The 20759-nt window shown below is 34.1% G+C and overlaps 1 protein-coding gene across 1 annotated transcript in view; it reads left to right on the top strand.

Annotated features, from left to right (window-relative positions):
- The first annotated feature begins 420 nt into the window (after positions 1–420).
- The window catches only part of exex (motor neuron and pancreas homeobox extra-extra), a 62538-nt gene continuing 42199 nt past the window's right edge, over positions 421–20759 (top strand). Inside the window, exons 1-3 of the mRNA XM_089648349.1 lie at positions 421–786; positions 835–1273; positions 6034–6207. Coding sequence (XP_089504475.1) covers positions 421–786; positions 835–1273; positions 6034–6207 — 979 coding nt within the window. The remainder of the gene's footprint in view (positions 787–834; positions 1274–6033; positions 6208–20759) is intronic.

The raw sequence follows: 20759 nt of genomic DNA, 5'->3' as shown, positions 1-20759 counted from the left end.
GAAAAGCCCCGTTAAACGCCGTTCTATGTGAATTTCAGCTTTCTATCAAATTGTAATACGCTGACAAGCTTAGCAACATGATAATTGTCCTTTTTTGCTGACCACAATTTGTTCAAAAGCTGAAACGGACTTGGAATCAGCATTTAACAAGCATTTTTGAACTGTTAAAAAACAAAATGGCGCTGAATGGTCATTGGAAGGCAATGTTACATTTGAATTGAATTTTAAAATAATTTGTGAAACAATCCTTCCTTACACTCCTTACAAAAGCAGAGCATCTAAAAAACCATCGCTTCCCACCTTTAATTTATTATTTCTTTATTTTCAGTTATATCATACCACTGTGTTAAAACAAAAACCAAAATAAACTAAACAGCGAAATAAAAAGTTTTGTTTTATAAAAGTAGTGAATTCGAGACAATGTCCGCAATCGACATCCCAGTTCAAAATGACTTTGTGAATAATAAAACTGACAACATGTACATTAAAAGAAGTGATAATCTACAAGCAAAAAGACTTACGGGGAAAGATGAAGACGAAAATAGAATGATGTTAAACAATGAAAACTTAGTAGAAAAAATAATGAATAGAACAGGAGATCTATCTAAACTAGTGCCGTATGGAGATTGTTTTAAGAGTAGACCCGAAACTGGACCTTCGGGTAGCCCGAAAATACTACAAGAACCTCAAGAAAATACCATTATAAACAACAGACAACAACACTCCAGCAATAATTCTAAGAAATCCTTTTGTATTGACGCTCTTCTAGCTAAAAACAACGCCCCAGTTGATGCCGCAACTCATTTTAACAACACCCTTATGCAACAATCCCAGCAAACTCTACAAGAAAAAATGTCGCAACAAAAATACCTTGCTATAATCCACCATCATCAGCAACTCAACAGCATGCCACACTTTCAACCAGGTCAGCAAGAATACCCCACTCAAGAGCACAATTTCGTCATGCAACAGAGTCAGCAAAATAATTTGTTACTAAAAGATCCAGCCCAGCAAAATTACAGGAATAATAATTCTGATGTGGATATGGATAGGTTGGATTTTGAACAAGATAACTTCGAGAGACAGATAGCTTCCAATACGATAGACAGATATGAGAGAGAGTCAGTGCATTCTGGAGCCAGGAGTCCAAGCTCTCACAGGAGCGTCTCTCCGGGAGACAACTCCGATGACCACAGATCTACTGGAAGTTATAGTCCACCTATTTCACCGGGGATGGAAATGGACAACTCGGAATACGCCGACCAACGAACAGGTGAGCTTATCATTAATATATCTTCTTTAATTATTCGTTATTAGCGCTGACTTTTCAAGATTAAGCCTAAGAAATTTAAACTAAGAAAAACAACTCAAATTTTCTGGAAAAAAATTATTTTACTATAGATTTAAGTACTAAATAAATTTATACAAAATAAATTTGGTAAAAAAATATTACGTAATGAGTAGGAATTTTTTTCATCTTTTGGTGATCTGGTGAGGAGGCACGGAATGAAAGATGTTATGAAGGTCAGAGTGTTTATTTTGTGAGTCAGGGCCGTGATGAGAATGGGCGTAGGACTGATGTAGTATTCTCCGGATGCTGGCTGTGATGGCAGGTCAAGCGTGGGTCTGTGAGTCGACGCCGGACGCTGGTGACCGGACTCGTTGTATGTCAGGCACTGGCGATCTTGGCAATCAGTACTCCAGTGCTGACGAGAATGCCGAAGGTGCGGTGGACCTTTTAGGCGGTTGAGCGGGAGTTGAGCAGACCAGTGAGGATGCTGCGTGTCCTCGTGGTGGTCATGGTGAGTGGATGAAGCGCTGGTCAGAGACGCTGGAACCAGGGCGCTGTAATCCACGTAGCGTTGGCCAGGAACGGCGATCTGAGCCAAAGCGCTATGATGATGTCCCGATGGAGTCCATGATGAGAGCCGGGAAGAATGTCCTTCGCGCAAATAAGGTGCGTGGATTATCACTCGTAGAGCACCTTGTTAACTGATGGCGGATTGATGACTGACTGCTTTCTTCACGCTGTCGCTTTTAAAAGGTGAAGAAGCTTCTGGAACAATTTGGTTGCTATGTAGAATTTTCCAAACAAATAAATAAAAGATCATCCAAGAAGCTTGTTTTGAAAAATCGAGACTTCTAGAATTGCGTTCGAATGAAGTAGTGGCGTACCACTACAATCTATTTATCGCTTTATTAAAATTAATTCCAATTTATAAAATGACAGTTAAATTCATTCCGAGATCTAGAGTTACAAACAGACACACAACCGAAATTAGTATTTTTGAGATCTTTCCACTGTCTTTATTCATTTTGTATCGAATGCGATATAATATTCTTGTCTGTCCAATTGTCCATTTTAATTCGTTTATGAAAGGACGTATCGCCATATTTTATTTAAACCCGCTAACCGGTTTCGGCACAATCGTAGCAGTTTAGTCTTTGTCCGAACATTAAAAGCAGGTACCAGCTTAGTAGCTGTGTTGATTTTTTCCTGACTACAAATTACTTGAAAATCAATGAAATTTCAATTCTACAAGAAACAATTATTATTTAGATAATAGGAACCGTAATATGGGGTGAATTTCGAATCGGGGGGCGACTTTGATCATCACCTGCATTATTCTCGCTACACGGAAAAAACTTGCTGATTTGAAATACTGTTATTTACAAATAAACCGGTCAAATTATTCGTTCTCCTGTTAAAAACAGGACTAGAGGCCTATAACGAATGATTTGACAAATTTCATAACAAACTTATCAGTAAAGAAAGAAATTGTTATCAGCATATTATATTTGTGCTTCACTATAGGACGAATATAATATTTTATGAGGTACTGCGTGAACACGTGTTTAGATATATTCTGAGTGATATTGTTGATATTTACTAGGAAATGGTCATGTAGCTACATTTTAAACAGTATACTGATAAAAAAACCGTACTCATTTTGCTCCTTGTGCCATTCTGAAATTACCCGTTTTTTAAATGATTCATTTTCGGCTAATTGACCAATCAGGGTTGACCCTGGGCAGGTGCAATTGGAGCAACCCGCTCCGGGCGCCGATTTGCCAAGAAGCCAAGGCGCTGATAATACCTAAGACAGTGCCCTTGAGGTTTTTACTAGCACCGGGCCTGCTCTATGACCAAAGACACTTCGAAAACTATCAAATTAGTTGGTTTCTAGTTATATTCAAACATATAACTAGACCTTGATGGTTGAAGAGTAAAAATGTTATTTAGATATTTGGACAGAGAAAAATGTAAGCACGTGTTATAAAATTATCAATTAATGACAATAAATTGTAAAGTATATAAATGTATATTTGAACACGCATTTTTTTCATAATTTTTTGGGGATTGGTGCGTGGAGTAAAATGAGTATAGCTTATTTATGAAAATCCTGTTAAAAACATGATAGCATTCCATTTTCTAACAAACTATTAATTGTTTCATAATATATCGGAAGACGTGTTAATGCAACTGCGATTATATAATGATGCGAAAATATTATCCTGTTATTATATAATAAATAAGAAAATATTTGTATTTTTACGAACATGTGTTCCGACATCCTCGTACGCATTCGTGTTTTACTGATAATTTGTTAGGAGATCTGTCAATTCATGCGTTAAAGGCTTGCAGTCTTTTGCATGTGTGTTTCGATAGTTTAAACACGAACATAAGGTTTTCCCACAAAAATGATTTTATAAAAAAGTTATTATGTGATCAAAGTCACGCCATTTTACTTTAAAAACGATTAAAAACCCACCACATACGTAATTTAAATACATATCAATACATGGGATATTATGTCAACATTTGAGAGCATATAATTAATTACACCGATTTGAATTTGAAACTAATTATAGACAAAACAAATAACCTGATTATGTAGAACAATATGGACTAAAGAACACAATCAACTTCATCAATCTTAATTAATCAAACTTTTCATAATAGGTACCTATATAACATCCTATTGATGATTGATGAATTAGTATTTGCAATTTCTTTCTTAATGGGTTTTTTGTAATGTTTATTACTTTATTATTGCCCTTTTTATAGACTTTAACATATGAATAGTAAAAATTATATTTACAGTATTTATTTATTATACATAACTAAACTGCATCAGTAATATTTTTTTTGTGTTTGTTAAATGCAAAAATAAAGATGTCCACTGACTTGGTATAATTATTTCACTCTATAAGTATTCTGGGCAATGAGGAATACATATGGTAGTTAGTATCAGAATTTCTGCATTGAAATAAATCCCGACTTCTAGTATTACGTAGTAGAATCCGAAAGCTTATCAATGTAAGCAATTCTGGATCAAATCAAATTCAGCACTTAGAATTTTATATAGAAATACTAAGTCAGTAATAATCCTTCTGTCAGACAATTTATGCATAGTCGTTTAATTTAAAAGAGTGTTGTAGTTCACCAAAATTGCTGGAATACCCATTTCAAAACTTAGAATATGTAGGAATTTATTTTGCATTCTATAAATAGCTTGTATATGTAATATGAGTTCCAGAGGGGAGAATTATAATCAAGTTGACTTCTAACAAAGGAAAAATATAACCTTTTAATACACTTAATATTGTGAAATTTCTAGTTAACCTAGTTGTAAATCCCCAACATTTGTAAGCACTTGTCAGAGATTTCTGTTATGTGGTTAACAAAAGAAATCATAAAGATTTGATGGAAAAGTGATGCCTAAGTCTTTAATTTGTGTTAATGTCTCAAGAGTATTGTTATAAATGTTGTAATTAAAGATCACTGGATTTTTTTTTCTAAAAAATCTGACTATTTAAAATTTTCAGATATTTAAGTAATGTCTGTTGTCATTGCACCAAATTAACAATTTTTTGATATTATGTTGAAGACAATTACAATGATAAATATTTTAATTGGTCTTCAGTAAAAAGTAAGATAAAAACATCAAGTAATATCATAATTTTTAAAACAATAATTTAATGGAAAATATAGTAAAAATTGTGTCAGTTTTGCCTAAATAAGGCTTTAGGTGATGGACGCAAAAACTCAATATTGCAATAATTTTTTTTTATAAATTTTACAAATTATCATTTTTAAAATAATTGCCTTCAGGGCCTACATCATCTTTGGGGATGCTGTGAACGTTATAAAATATTGTATTCCTCATTGTGCAAGAACCCGCTAAACTGCCAGAGCAGTTTGTCAGCAGGGCATTCTCACTATATTAATTATATAAATAAAGTACACATTAAAATAGAAGCCACAATATAGAAAATAGAGAAAGAAGAATAATATTTCATGTGACTACAATATATTACATACATATAATCAATGCAACACACTACATATTTAAACACACTCATAGGCATATTTATACAATTAACATGCATACAATCAATATAACACACAACATACTTGAACACATTCATAGGCATATTTATACAATTAACATGCATACAATCAATGTAACACGCAACACACATAAATACACTTATATGAGTATTTATACAATTACATACATATAATCAATGCAACACACTACATATTTAAACACACTCATAGGCATATTTATAAAATTAACATGCATACAATCAATCTAACACACAACATACTTAAACACACTCATATTCATATTTATACAATTACATGCACACAATCAATGCAACACACAACATACTTAAACACACTCATATTCATATTTATACAATCAGCATGCATACAATCAATGTAACACACAATACACTTAAACACCCTCATAGGCATATACAATTAGATGCATACAACCAATACAAAAATCTTTTTTGAGTTCAGTGTTGCAAGTTGATTCGGTTTTTACATGCAATGGCATCTTATTAAATATAAAAGGTACAAGATAAGCGAATGTTCATTGGCTGTATTTAAATAAATAATCATGTCAATATTGGTTAGTTAGAGTCCCGCAACTGACCAGTCGAACTTTAAATAGTCTTTCAGATATTGGTACATCATAAACTGAATGTCGTTAATAATCAACCCTTTGTTTATCGTAGGCCTTATCCCGCGGCCAGGCCTCCTGACGCGGGGCCCCCTGATGCTGCCTTACGCGCCCCCACCGCCTATGCAGTCCTACCCGCCCCCGCACGCGCAGCACCCCGTGCACCACGCGCAGATGCAGTGGTTGGCCAGGGCGGGGCTGTTCTACCACCGCCTGCCGGACCTCTCAGGTACACCCTACTCTTATATACCATTATAAATGTTCTCAAGAACGCCGGACCACATATTATATACATACCTCATCTAGCAGGCATAAATTACTCTTACACGTATTGTCCAATAATTGCGCCGGACCTCTCACATATATTAATGCTAAACAAGACTCCAATAACGGAGGGTTGCTCGACGTTATTTATATAACAATAATATTTATATATTTTTTAGACTCAAGGATTTACGGATGAATGTTATTTATATTTAATACTGTAGGGTAAACTATAGGGAGTTTGCATCTCCCGAAAATGATAACAACATTACTTTTACCCACATTCATGTGAGACTTGTATCACTGTGAACCTGCGCGCGATACCTCGCGCAGCAAATATTTCATTCTCTCTCCTGTGGTCTAGCCGCCGGTTTAGCCCTAAATCTCCTCTAACGTACGCGATCTGTTTTGTTCATAAACTTATTGAATGTGAGTTTTGTTAAAATAAAAACTAAATTGGAAACATCCGTATTCTCATTATTACACACCGAGAGTAATCACGCAACCTTGGATTCTGCGGATTGGAGAGCCACAGAATCATCAAACCAATATTCCATTTAAAATTAGCGATAATCACAATCCTCGAAAATAATAATAAAAACAGTACCATACAAAATAAGTATGTAAAACAAAAATTTTATAAAACGTTTTTCAGATATAAAATTGATGGTAAGCACTAGATTTTATTTTTTTATTCGAAGTATTAGTAACTTCCCGCGGGATTCGTCTAAAACATCTGAGATATTAGTAATATGTTCATCAGAAATAATTAAAATAAACACCACGGAAAGATAATTTTAAGTTTGTTATTATTTGGTTTTACACCCAGCCGGGCTTTTACATGTATGTTAAGAACAGAATATACCTTTTTTATGATAAACTAATGTTTATAAGACAAGGTTTCTTATGAATAACACAAATGAAATGTTGAAAATATTTTTCGAGTAAAAATAAATGCGGCCGACGGGAATTGAACCCGCACCTTCTGATATCCGATCATGGGGTTTTTGACCACTGAGCTACGTAATTATTTCCAACACGCCAAATAATTCAATGTGTACTAGTACTCTAATCAACAATTACTGCTTATTATATTTTTTCACCTGTAAACAACCAACTTTATTTTTGTAGGAAAGGCTTTGTTAGTGCTAAATTTCCCACTAGATAGCGTCGTGAGCTATCGAAAATTATACACAAAGTTTTTAAAGCATAACATAACATAACGTTAAACTTATGATAATCTAAATATGAAACAATATTAGTAAAACCTGTAACAATAACATAAAATAATATAGAAACTATAAAAATACTATATATTATTTTCTAGGCCTACTAGGGCAAATTCGACCGTAGCCCAAATATTTTTTAACACTTCTTCTTCACTTATGTCGTTAAAATTCCCACTTTTAGAGATTTGCTAAAGCAAATTCGACCATAGGTCTGTCCAATTCAATAGATCCGCGCGTCGCATATTTTTGTGCACGGCTTCTTCTCTTACGTCGTTAAGATTCCGACATTATTTTAGGGTATTGTCCTGTCTTAACCTAGCAAAAACCTTATCATAAATGTGTGTAATACCTCCTATAGTCATGAACTTTAAAAAAAATCGGTGGTGTGAAGGGTAAGATGTATATACTGACTTGCATCAAAGACTTATATCTAGGGGCTTATAACCACTGACTTCAAACTAGTGACTAAGGATGAGTTGTTTCGGAGAATTTGAACAATTCTTCAAAACAATAAGCCCAGAAAAAATAATGGAAAGGCCTATGAAAACTGCTTTAAAGTTCAAAATCTCCTACCTACGAACCCATTTTCGGTTATGATTTTATTGTATAATGTGGCAAATTAAGTTATTTATAAAATGATCGAAAAAAAAAAATATTTATTCCTGAACATCCACAAAATAAAATAAAAGGCACTTTTTGGCCATGTTTTTTTTCTTGCATAAATCAAAACTGGCGGATTTTGGCGGAATCGCCATCTACGTAAGGGTTGTTATTGATAGCGGCTCAATTTAAAATATTACACGACGTGGTGCATCGCCTTAACGGTTGGGTAGTGTTTTGTTTATTAGTAGGGTTGTTGGTTTATAATGTTATACGAAAAACCACTTATTGATTGTTTGTTTGCTTGTTTCCTCCCGGATATGTCTATTGCCCTTCTGTCCACGCGACTACCACCACTACTACCCTCTGTAGACATGAGCTGCCATTGGCTCTCCGATCCAACAGGTATTTATAGACTTGAATACCTTTACATTTAAATATAGTAAATTAAATTAAAATATTTACTTTAATTAGTGATGTCATTGATTCCAGTTCCCAGGTCGTTCCTGAGCTTAGTTCTGTAGAAAAAACCCGACGGGATTGTCTAATAGATGTTGTTTTCGATTGTAACTTCAAAGGATCGTATTTCGGATTGGAAACATTGCAAGCTCTTTCAGTTTTTTTTTTTTTTAATTTTGGCGTCACTTTTTGACTACCATTTTTACCTAACGCGTAATACACGGTGTCCAGAAATGTGCAGTATAATCGAGAAACTCTCTAAGACGGGTACATGTTTCGAAAGATTTTAAAAGACAATAAACAGTTGATATTAATCTCCTAGCGACCGAATTTTTTTGAATTTTGTCATAAATATTCCAATTTCGTACTCAATTTATTCGAAAACGAAAGCTAAAACAAAAAAGTGTCAAAATCAACTACAAATTTAATTTTTGTTATTTGTTTTTGGGGTGTTATGCCGTGTTGCGCTAACTCCTTCTTGAGCCAAGGAGTTAGAAGGAGTTAGCGCAACACGGCATAACACCCCAAAAACAAATAAAAAAAATACTTTTGGCCGTGAAAATCTTAAATCATACAAATTAAATGTAGATTCTGTTTTTACTACGAGTTCCGGACACAGTGTATAAAAAGTGTCTTGGACGTGGCTTTGTTTTTTGTTTTTAAAAATCTACAGTTTTCTTTAGAGATTGATGAAATTTTGCACACTTGACCTTCAATATAAGAGGAAGGTGACTGTGTAGATGAGATTTAGAAAAATCACTCCCCACCCCCTTTTCCGATGAAGCAGAATTTTTATACTTCTTGATAATGTTGTTCAAAATAATAGTAAAAATACTGTATACAGCTGATTTCGAAAAACTCTTTGTAGAACCCGGGCAACGCCGGGGACAGCTAGTCTTCAAATAAATACTTTTTTTAATAACTTAATGAGTAATGAGTACAGAAAAAGATGCGTTCACATCTCTGGGACACCCCTCTTTCAACTGAGCTAATGGGACCCTATCGCCTTCGGTCATATTTAACTGTATCATACTTCGAAGAACTACCAACATTCCCTTCATTTATATTGGCTTTTTGATCTTTATTTAGATTCAATTTGGTCCTGGGTTTAAGTCCTAGATGTGACTGATTTTTCAGTTTTAAATATTCGTTAAAATTGTCTTCAATATTAATTAAATATTACGAAAATAATAGCTCTATGAGAATATGCATAAATAATATGAATGAAGCAAGTGCAGCATTCCATTCTCTCTCCTCACCCCCTAGTCTATATTATACGTGCTGACCATCTAGTTTAGTTAAGTTAGGGTAGCACCTAATCTCTATTTGTACAATCGGTGATTTGATCGAACGACCTTGAATGCTGTGGCCTACGGACCTTCTATCTAATGATTTACACCAACAGGCGTCTCGACTTGTTTGCCGGCAATTTGCAATACAAAAGTGCTGCACTTTAATCCTGTAGATGTACATTGTACAAGCACCCCCAATGGGGGGACCAAGTGTCAACATTGGGAGAATGTCACTAAAGTTCGGATGAAAGCAGAGATCATTGCGGATAAGAGCAAGAATATGACAGCCTCCATGGTAGAGGGGTAAAACTCTCGACTAGTATTCTACGTTCAAATCCCGGGATGCATAAGTAAATTTTATTTGATTAATTTGTGTTTTTTCACAATTTACTAATTAAAAATAATACATAATGAGATACTCTCAGAATCGCCCTGGTGTAAGAGGGGGACGATCGGCTTGAAGCGGAAATCTGTTTTATCTGTTAGTGAGTTCTGACGTCATCTAATTTTCACAGATTTTCTGGAAGTCAACGGTAAATATTTGTTTTTTCAATTAAAACCGACATTTTTATTTAACATTTTTTTTGTATTTTAAAAGTCCGCAGCAGTTAAGAGCCAGTTTCTAAACCATTTTAAAATTCCGCAGCAGTCAAGAGCCAGTTTCTAAACCATTTTAAAATTCCGCAGCAGTTAAGAGCCAGTTTCTAAACCATTTTAAAATTCCGCAGCAGTTAAGAGCCAGTTTCTAAACCATTTTAAAATTCCGCAGCAGTTAAGAGCCAGTTTCTAAACCATTTTAAAATTCCGCAGCAGTTAAGAGCCAGTTTCTAAACCATTTTAAAATTCCGCAGCAGTTAAGAGCCAGTTTCTAAACCATTTTAAAATTCCGCAGCAGTTAAGAGCCAGTTTCTAAACCATTTTAAAATTCCGCAGCAGTTAAGAGCCAGTTAGTAAAACATTTTAAAAGTCCACGGCAGTAAAGAGCCAGTTAGTAAAACATTTTAAAAGTCCATAGCAGTTACGAATCAGTAAGTAAATCAAAGAAGATCTAATATATTTCGCCTCTCTTATAATTTAGGTAAATTGAGTTTACTTCCTAAATTTACATAATTTATTACATTTATAGAATAAAGCGTATAATATTAGATACTATATGTATGTTTTCTTATAACACTTATAATAATAGATACAAATTGATAAAACATAAGAAATCAACAGCCCTTCATACTTTTGCCTGCTTTATCACCGAACATACTTATAAATAATTAGCGCTAAGTGTTAGATACTGGGGATGCGGATTGGGGGATGGGGGCACCATCCCTCGCAGTACAGTACTAAATATAGGAGGGGAGGTTTGCACTTTTACACCCCAATCAATTAAAGTAAAGCCATGCAACCTGTTTTGTGCGCTCGGCGCGTTAGGGGTGATTTTCCTCGGTCTTCGTGGCGTGGTTATAACTATTGACTTTGCATTCGGATGTCGCGAAATGATTTGAAGATGATATTAATAAGGCAGAAATCTGTTTTCTGAATTAACTAAAAGTTTTTTATGTTAACGCATCTATTTTCAGCTTACAGCGTCATTTCCATCATGAGCTGAAGAGCTTTGAAATATCAATAAAAAATTATACGAAACGAATATATTCGCTCGACGTCCAAATATTCTTAAGGCGATGCCATACGTAGTAATGCAAAATCATGTGTTTTTGGTTTGAAAACTTGGTCGCCTGGAAATGTTTCAGATGCTTTAATTAAATACTGCGAGTAGAATACATCTTGGCCTTTAAAATGATCGAGTATTTTTAAGATAAGTCTTTTTATAAGCCCAGAAAAAAATTATAAAAAGGCCTATGAAAACTGCTTTAAAGTTCAAAATCTCCTACTTACGAACCCATTTTCGGTTATGATTTTATTGTATAATGTGGCAAATTAAGTTATTTATAAAATGATCGAAAAAAAAAAAAATTTATGCCTGAACATCCACAAAATAAAATAAAAGGCACTTTTTGGACATGTTTTTTTCTTGCATAAATCAAAACAGGCGGATGGTGTTAAGCGGAAATTTAAACCTTATCGCCATCTAAGTAAGGGTAGTTATTGATAGCGGTTCAATTTAAAATAGGTATTACACGACGTAGTGCATCGCCTTAATGGTCTTCAATGCCATTCTTCACAAGAATACGAATAATTTGAAGAGAATTTAATTTTTTATCAGTAAGTTTTCTCTGTGCTCGTGTTTGAACGCGTATTTATCAGGAAACGGCCTGAAGGCCTGCAATCCCGATTTTAACCTGGTTACTAATAATTTGAAGAGATTCTCAATAAATTAGCAATGCTCGTTTTTCTCAGTGCATATGGTAAATTTCCATAAATCCTTATTCCAACACACATTTATTGTGTTTTTAGACATCTGATCACTCTACCAAATTGCCAAAGCCTAATAAACCATAAAAATAAACTTGTTTTGCCAAAATGCTCCCCACAGCGCGGGACCATGGCTGTAATAATTGGTGATATTTATTTATCTGCCTAACCCGGCGGTGCGCGGAGAGGCTTGTCACATATGTCGTGAAATTGGTGCAAATTAGTCCAAAAGGGGAGAGAGAGATCCCCTACTAGGAGAGTTGAATGCTGAATGCGCAAGGTGTATTTATTTAGTTATAGTTTCTATTTGGACCACTGCGCTGATTTCAAAAACAATTGTGCAAATTTTTTAATAAACATTTTTGTATAAAACGAAAAAAATGTGAATTTCTGGTAATTACAGTTTACACGAAACATATTTAATAAGACAAAGGTATTATAAAAGTTATTTTCAATGCACTTTTTTTTATAATTCTTATTTTGTTTTGTCTGACTAAGGATTGAACTCTCTATTAACTGCTTTGAACATTGAAAATGCTTTTAAAACTTAAAAACACAAAAAAAAATATTTTGGTTTCACTGAATATTGAACTTTCCTCCACAATTTATATGGTATAAACTGTAATTATACTTTCATATTTTAGTATTGCATAGTGATAATTTTTTCTAACACAAACCGTAATTACAGTTTACGCGATATAAATTCTCGGTAAGGGACTTTAAAAAGTTTATCTACGTTTGCGTTCAAAATTTTAATATTTTTTGTTGTTATTATTATTTTTTTTTTTAAAAGAAAGTCAAACATTCCCAGGTTACTAATAACCTGACAATATTTGAAAATCTCCTACTACCACCATAGTAAGCTGAAAATATTGCTTGTGTTGTGATGGAGGACTTAGCCAGCCGAGAATTGAACACACTACGCCTGGGTGGGACCCAAACGCGATGTCAACTCGGCCACCGACCGGTTTTTAATTTGAAAATTTCGATTTTTACCAAAATCTGAAAGAGTCCTTCTTTCCAAAACTATTTTATTTTGAAATTAGTTCAAAAACAAATGTAATGCGAAAATATTTCCAGCGCAATCAGGATTTTCACTGTTTGCTTATACATCGCAAAATATCAAAGGCTATAAATGCCAATATTTTCCAAAGTGCACTTCCGAAATTTAGAATTTCTAACTTTCACAGCCGACACGAGACAAAATATTGGCATTGATGATATTGACATTTAATTGGCATTATAAAATATCAGAGGCTAAGGGGTTAAATGCCAATATTTTCCAAAGTGCACTTCCGAACTTGATGAATTTAGAATTTCTAACTTTCACAAACCGACACGAGACAAAATGTAATTCTGAAACAAAAAAAAATAATATGCCTAAAAATATAATAACAATAACGAAACCATCGACGCACACTCCTACCCTCGGGATGCCAAACGCCTCGACAATGATATGTGGTGGAGTGATTAACACCCCAGGCTAGTGGCGCTAAATACTGTCGGGGTGCATTATACCCCCCCAGGATATTGTGCTAGTCCCCTCCTGCTCCCTCCCCTCACCCACTGGAGTTGGGGGGATCTGGTTAGCCAAATTAGATCTGACAATAATAAATATGAATATGTTTAATTCGATAGCAGTGACGTGCTAACTAAAACATAAAAATATGTTTCTTCTCAAGTAACCAATTTTAAAAATATATTCAATATTATTTCAAGTCAGAACCTGTAATTGTGTTTCTTTTGTTACGTGCATGGGAAGTTAAGGTAAAATAATGCTAAATTAATTATTTTACGACAAAACACATTTTGTTTTTTGCGTCCGAATATACGGAATATAAATAAATAGTTTTGTTCAAATTAACTATCCCGCAGCCAAATGGGGGAGTAGGTAGTACCCAAAATTACTATCCTCCTTATATTAGCTTAAATACTTCACATATCATTTTGGTATTTTAAGTATTCTTGCGCAAATACATAAGTTACCATTAATAAATGAGATTTATATAGTTTAAAAGCCCATAAGACAGAAAAATGCATGGGATCGTCGGAAGACCCACTTGGTTACAGACACTTTTGTTTGGCATCGTGACCTGTCAATAGTTAAAAATCAATCTTTTCAAGAAAGGCATTAAACACAATATTTGATTAGATCACCGATACGATATTGTATTTTGAAGCATAAATTGCACAAGACGTTTTTTTTCGAACAATTGTATGTGTACTCTTTAAAAACGCGTGGTAGAATTATTTTATTCCACAAAATGCTAAGTACAAAGGACACTTAATCATAAAAAATAAACATTTGTATGTTCTAGAGTTTAGAGTTTCTAGACCAATAAAGTTCACTTATAACAACGAGAACAACAAATCCTTTTTTGAAATGCATCTTTACAGCGGTTGGGGATTTTTTAATTTTTAAATAATGAATATATTGAAAAAATTTTAAACTTTTTTCACTTATTTTATTTTGTTTACCGTTACTGGTTTCTGTTTATTGTAACCATATTCAGACTGGTAGATAATAAGCTGAAACCTGTATGATAAAAAATGTTTAAATGTATCAATCTAATGGAATACCACCACGAAATGTCAGTATCAAAAATAGAAAGATTAATTCACAAATAATTGCCAAGTTTGCTAAAATCGGTTAATTTAATAGCCTATAATTAAAAACACACATTAATAAAATAGCTGATATCCGTACTAGATATTAATGTACCTTTTCATAAAAAAATCGATCAGTTTGGTTGGATATTTTGGCCTCAAATGTAAAATGAAATTTTATGTGAACAGGGCCGCGCAGCCATTTCTCTTAAATAGGGGAGCATACTGCGCAAGTGTGACAATGATTCCTAAGCCTAGGGGTGGGTTTGAATAATAATTTAATCACCAAATGTTTATATTTATAATTGGCAGTCATTTGGGATTATTTAGGGGGTTCCCTAGGGCCCCAGGGCTCGGCGGGGCTAAGTATAAAGGCTGGGGAAGGACTGCATTCTCCGACAGGTGCTATGTGTTGTGCTAATGCTATTTGTCAGCGGATAGTGTAAATATTTTTATTGAATTCCCTCTTTCATTTGATTGTTGACAGTTTAAATTTAAAGGGTGATTTTAATCGGTGATTAAACAAGCAAAATTGTTTGGTAACAGTTAAATAATAAAAAGATATATCTAATTCAGAAAATACATTAAAAAACTTATTTTGAAGGTGTATCAAGTGGTTTAGTATGTTAAAAAAAATTGTTCATGAATATTCATTTAGACTTTTAAAAAGTTATTGTATCCCATAAAAATAAAAATTGGATATATTTATCCGAAACACTATCTATTTCATTAGAAACTTTTTTCCATTTGAAAAGATGCATGCCAAAAATATTGGAAAAATTTTTTGCAAGATGATATTGTCAATTCTGAATTTGGAATATGAGATCGACAAATATGATGTTTAATAAAAAGGTCCCAATGGTAGAGTGGTTTAAGAAGACTGTACCGATAAAAGATAAGATCCTGGGTTCGATTTCTAGTTGTGACCGTTATCTTTGTCTTGTTCTGTTTCATGTTAAGTTTATTATTAGTAGTATTTTCTTAATTATCAATGAGTCATACAGATTCTTCATACCAAATTCAATAAACGATAGATTTTTTCTAAGCCTCCCGCATTCCGAATTTCTCCCGATTTATAACATAATATATCTCTTAAACACTCATTTAAGCTCCTGAAACAATAAATGTTATTTTAAGTTCCTAAAACAATAAATGTTATTTTTCAGTTCCTAAACCAATGAATGTTATTTTGAAGTTCCTAAAACAATAAATGTTATATTTAAGTTACTTACACAATAATGTCATTTTGAAGTTCCTAAAACAATAATGTTATTGTGAAGTTTTTAAATCAATAAATGTTATTTTTAAGTTCCTAAAACAATAAATGTTATTTTGAAGTTCCTAAACCAATAAATGTAATTTTTAAGTTCCTAAAACAATACATGTTATTTTTAAGATAATAAGTAGAAGCGAAACGGTAATTATATGCAATTCTCTATATAGAAAAAAAAAACAAAAATGTGTTCCTAAAATTATTAAAAACACATTTTAATCTGTCATATAACTTGTTATACACATGAAAAAATTAACAGCGTAACTTTAAATGCAACTTAGGATTTTTGCTCTATTTTAAACGTATCGTGTTTTATTAAATATTTTCGTTTAATTATTATCATTTTTTTATATTAGCACTTTCCAATAACATTCATATTTACATGACTACACAGAGCCTTAAATTCACTTAATTTGGTTTCTTAATTATATTATAAAATTTACCTATGTTAATTGGGTACTAAAATATTATTTTTTAATAAATGAGTACCTAACTACTAATAACAAAAGCAATACATAAAATATCTAAGTACGTACATAATTTAAATTATACAAAATAATTAAAAACAAAACTGTCACTTCATATAAATATTATAGATACCTAGTAGGAGCTTTTACAAACATAAATTATTGATTCTCTCTCGATTATGAATCCGGAGGTAACGGGTACAAATCCCTGCGCGCGCAAGTGATTTTCTTTAAGGCGAAGCTTAATGCCAAATCACTATTTTTATTTATCTTTATAACGAATTGGTGTACATTATGAATACCAAAAATATTTTTTAGAAAAATTGAAGGTTTTCCTATCGTTTCGCTTGAGTAGAATACAAATAAATTGCTGAATAAAAAATATAAATGTAAACCACTAAAAAATATATTTTTGCAATAGTAAATAGTATAATAGTAAAATACAGTATTATAGCTAAGATTATCTGTGACAGTTTCACTTGATTAACTTTTTTGCTTTCTTATAAAATTATTTACAAAATAAATAAAAAACCAGTTTTGTGCTTGAAATCGAACGTTTCTAGATTCCGTTTGCCATGCGATTTTAATGCCCATTACCTACAATATAAGGTATACCAAGAATATACACATTTTTGGCTTGTAGCTTCCTCTTAATTGATTAATGTTGTATCGCAATTAATTAATTTAACGTAATACCGTCCTTTAGAACGATCACCATGCAGAAGTGAAACGTTGCGTTGCTTGAATTGCTGTAGCCATGTTTTGTGACCATATTGGAATAGCCAGATACTTTCCTCCCTTTCCTTCTCCTTACCACTTCTTTCAGCTTCAACACATACTCCAATTGGAGAGGCCAGACTGGCTTCAAACGTTTGAGAGCAGTTGCGACTCTTGTTGGCTACTCTACATAAAAAATTCAAAGTGATGAAATTAACTAACCCCTTTGTTAAATTCAACCCCTATTTGATTTGAACTGGTTATGCCATTTAAGGTTTTATTTTAACCCCTACGAGGGAGTGACTGCTATTTATTTATCGTCGGCTAACATTTGTAATTTCCATTCTGCAAATGGCTTTGAAATATTCACTTGTTGTAATTGAGGGATTTAAAATAATTGCGTTTACACTTTATATAATCTAGATGCTTAGTTTGGTGACGAATAAAGTTCTGATATTTATTTTGATAAACGATAAACAAAGAACATTTTTTAATCTTTTAGATTGATAATTAAAAACTGTTGAGAATTTTGCTGTTTCTCCGCAGATACGATACGATGGGATACATTTTTATTAAAGGCAAGACCAAACCGCCGCGATCATTTTGCGTCCGCGATGGCGTGCACGGTGAGCGTCCTGTGTGCGTGCAGAACCGTTCACACCAAACTAGCGATCAACTAGCGATCAGCTGGCGTCCGTGGCACTCGTACGTTCGTGTCGGTTCTGTGGTAGGTATAGCTCGGAGCGGGAACCATTTAAATAATCATAATCATGTTTGGAGACGAATCTGAAGAAGAATTATTACTTCTTTTTTGTGAAAAAATTACTGATACAATTTTTTAAGAGAAAATAATTTCTAAAAGAGGCGTGTTTTTAATGTTTTTTGTAGTTTTGTTCACTGATATAATATTGATATTTACTCAAGTATAAAGAAATATTAGGTGAAAACAGAAGTTAATTCGTGAAAATATTAATTCATAAAAATGTATGTCCTATAAAAATAAATATATTTTTTCTAAAACTTGCCACATAATCCCAATAATTCTCATATTTCTTTCCAATCTTGATACTTCTTTCTATTATTTTTATATTCTGGATGTGAAGTGTCATAAAGTAAACGATGCTTACTAATTTAGTTGATCATTCTCTCTGTATTTGTATCCGACATCATGAGAAATACCACAAACTCAGAGATAATTACGTTGCGTGCAGCGTGCAGATCCTGCAAGCAGCAACTGATCGCGGACGCGAGCGATCGCCGCGTCCAGGCGCTGCACAGGACGCCGCGGCCAATCTGAGAACGCTTCGATGTAAACACGTTGCTTCAAGTTCATACACAACATCTGATCGCCACCGTGCACGGGATCGCGGACGCGCTTTGATCGCGGCGGTTTGTTCGGGCCTTAATGGCGGAGTTTTTACTTGTCAAATGTTGAAAAATTACAGTAAAAGTAACATCTACCGAAATAGCGGTCTATTCAAAATAACACCTCTTATTGGAAAACCCTGTACATTCACAGCGATACGACTAGTTTACACGGTAATCTAAGCAATTTCCAACTTATCAATAATTATAAACACATTTCCGTTTTGTACACTCTCCATATGTAAAAAGTTTTTAAATATTATTTCACACCAAGCAGGCGGTTTGATATCAAATCTCTAAGCTGCAGACATAGGTACATCATGTGCTTAGCTTCATCCCTCCCGAGTAATCTTCAGGCCAGTGTGTTCTCCATTCTACCCCTAGGTATAGAATACATCCCCACTCGGAGGAGCCAAGAAACAGGGGGTGGTAGGATGGGCGGATAGAAGGGTGAAAGCCCGTAGGGGGGTGGGCGGGGGCGGGGGGGTCATACCATAGATCAGCCCTTGAAGTATTTATGGGCGGCGAGGGAGGGCGGAATTTGCGAGATATGGGAACGCTGTTGTACTCGTGCACATGGCCATTTTTTGCTGAGATATTGGAAAAATGGCGAAAATACAATCTCCAATTATCGGATTTTGCCCGAAATTGAAAAATGTGGTTTCGCGTGTTTTTTTGCGTGGCTTTTCAAAGAGTGTGCGATATTTATTTTTATGCGATAAAGTTGTAACTACCTATGTGCTTTTATTGTTTTATAAATGGAGAATCCACTATGCCTAATCCGACTTGGTCCACACAAAACGATAATAATACTTTACATCAGTAGTACTAATAATTCTGAAGGGTTTTCTTGCATAAAATTATTCACTTTGGATGAACTCAAATTTGTTTGAATTTAAGTGTCATGTTCTAAATTGGAACTGATCGCGTGAAGAATAATTCCGACAAGCGATGATGTAGGTACCTAGTAGGTACCTATGTACAAACCTACCTATATATATATATACAAAAAATATTTCAATTGTCTTTTAAAAGTTGAATTATAATTTTCAGTGATTTTATACTAGAAATATTACAGATAATATTTTACAATTTGGGAACCATTTATTGGATAACCGACATCTCTGCCATAGGTCACCCCAAGTTGTTCGTTCCTTTTGGTGACTTAGCAAGGGTGCCCAGTTCATGGGGTGAAGTTTGTCTAGGTCTTGGCGGAGGAAGCATTTTCCACCTACTGCGTGGCGGAACTGATCGGGAGAGACCGGTTGAGGGAGACCTTTCGAACTCTTCAGCCGGACTCTCTCGACCCATAATTTTGTCCGTTACTCCTGGACACATTTACCCACATATTCCTACCCACCCCTCCCACCATTTTCCTTCCCAGAACTTCTCCTCTTCTTCATTTCCTTAAAAATACCCTCCGCACAGCATCCCCAAAGACGACATATGACCTGAGGGAATGTATTAAAAAAATATGGAAATGTCCCACACAATATATACCTATTTTATTTTTGTGTAAATATCGTATAACCAGTGATGGCTCGTGACTTTTGGGTGTACTAGGGTGTAATATTAGCATTCTAGTACACCCAAAAGTTACGAGCCCCCACTGCGTTTAACTACTCTCATTTGTCTAGAGCCAGTGAGACTACGGCATCTATTTAAGTAAAAGGAGATGAGGAAAAGGAAGGTGGGGTGGAAAACGACTAGAGCCATTTAAAACAACGAATAGTGGTCCAGGGCGATACTGAGAGTATCTTCCACCGTGGTAACCACTGCGCTCTGTCTCATTGGTACCCAATCGCTTATTTTCTTCTACGGGGACAACATAAAACCTATATTATTATAGTACTTACCTACCATTGTATCAGACTTTTCCCATAAAAAGTTCCGAGTGTTACTTCAATTCTTGCATTTTATAGTCGGATTTGAAATTGTAACAACCCTTGTGTTTAATATTCCTCTTGAGAGGGGATACAGATTCCGCATACATTATATCGTAGAACAGAGGGGAGAATACATCTCAGAAGATGAAAGAAACCAAAGTAGAACAGCAAGAAAAGAGGGGAAACGGGTGAACAAAGGGATACGGAACGGATTGCTTACATAAAAAACCATACATTATTTTCATAATGCATTCAAAT

The sequence above is a fragment of the Hesperophylax consimilis genome, chromosome 27 (assembly GCF_061612785.1).
Source record: "Hesperophylax consimilis isolate HC1 chromosome 27, BYU_Hcon_1.0, whole genome shotgun sequence".
Lineage (NCBI taxonomy): Eukaryota > Metazoa > Arthropoda > Insecta > Trichoptera > Limnephilidae > Hesperophylax > Hesperophylax consimilis.
This window is presented reverse-complemented; position numbering and strand designations above follow the sequence as displayed.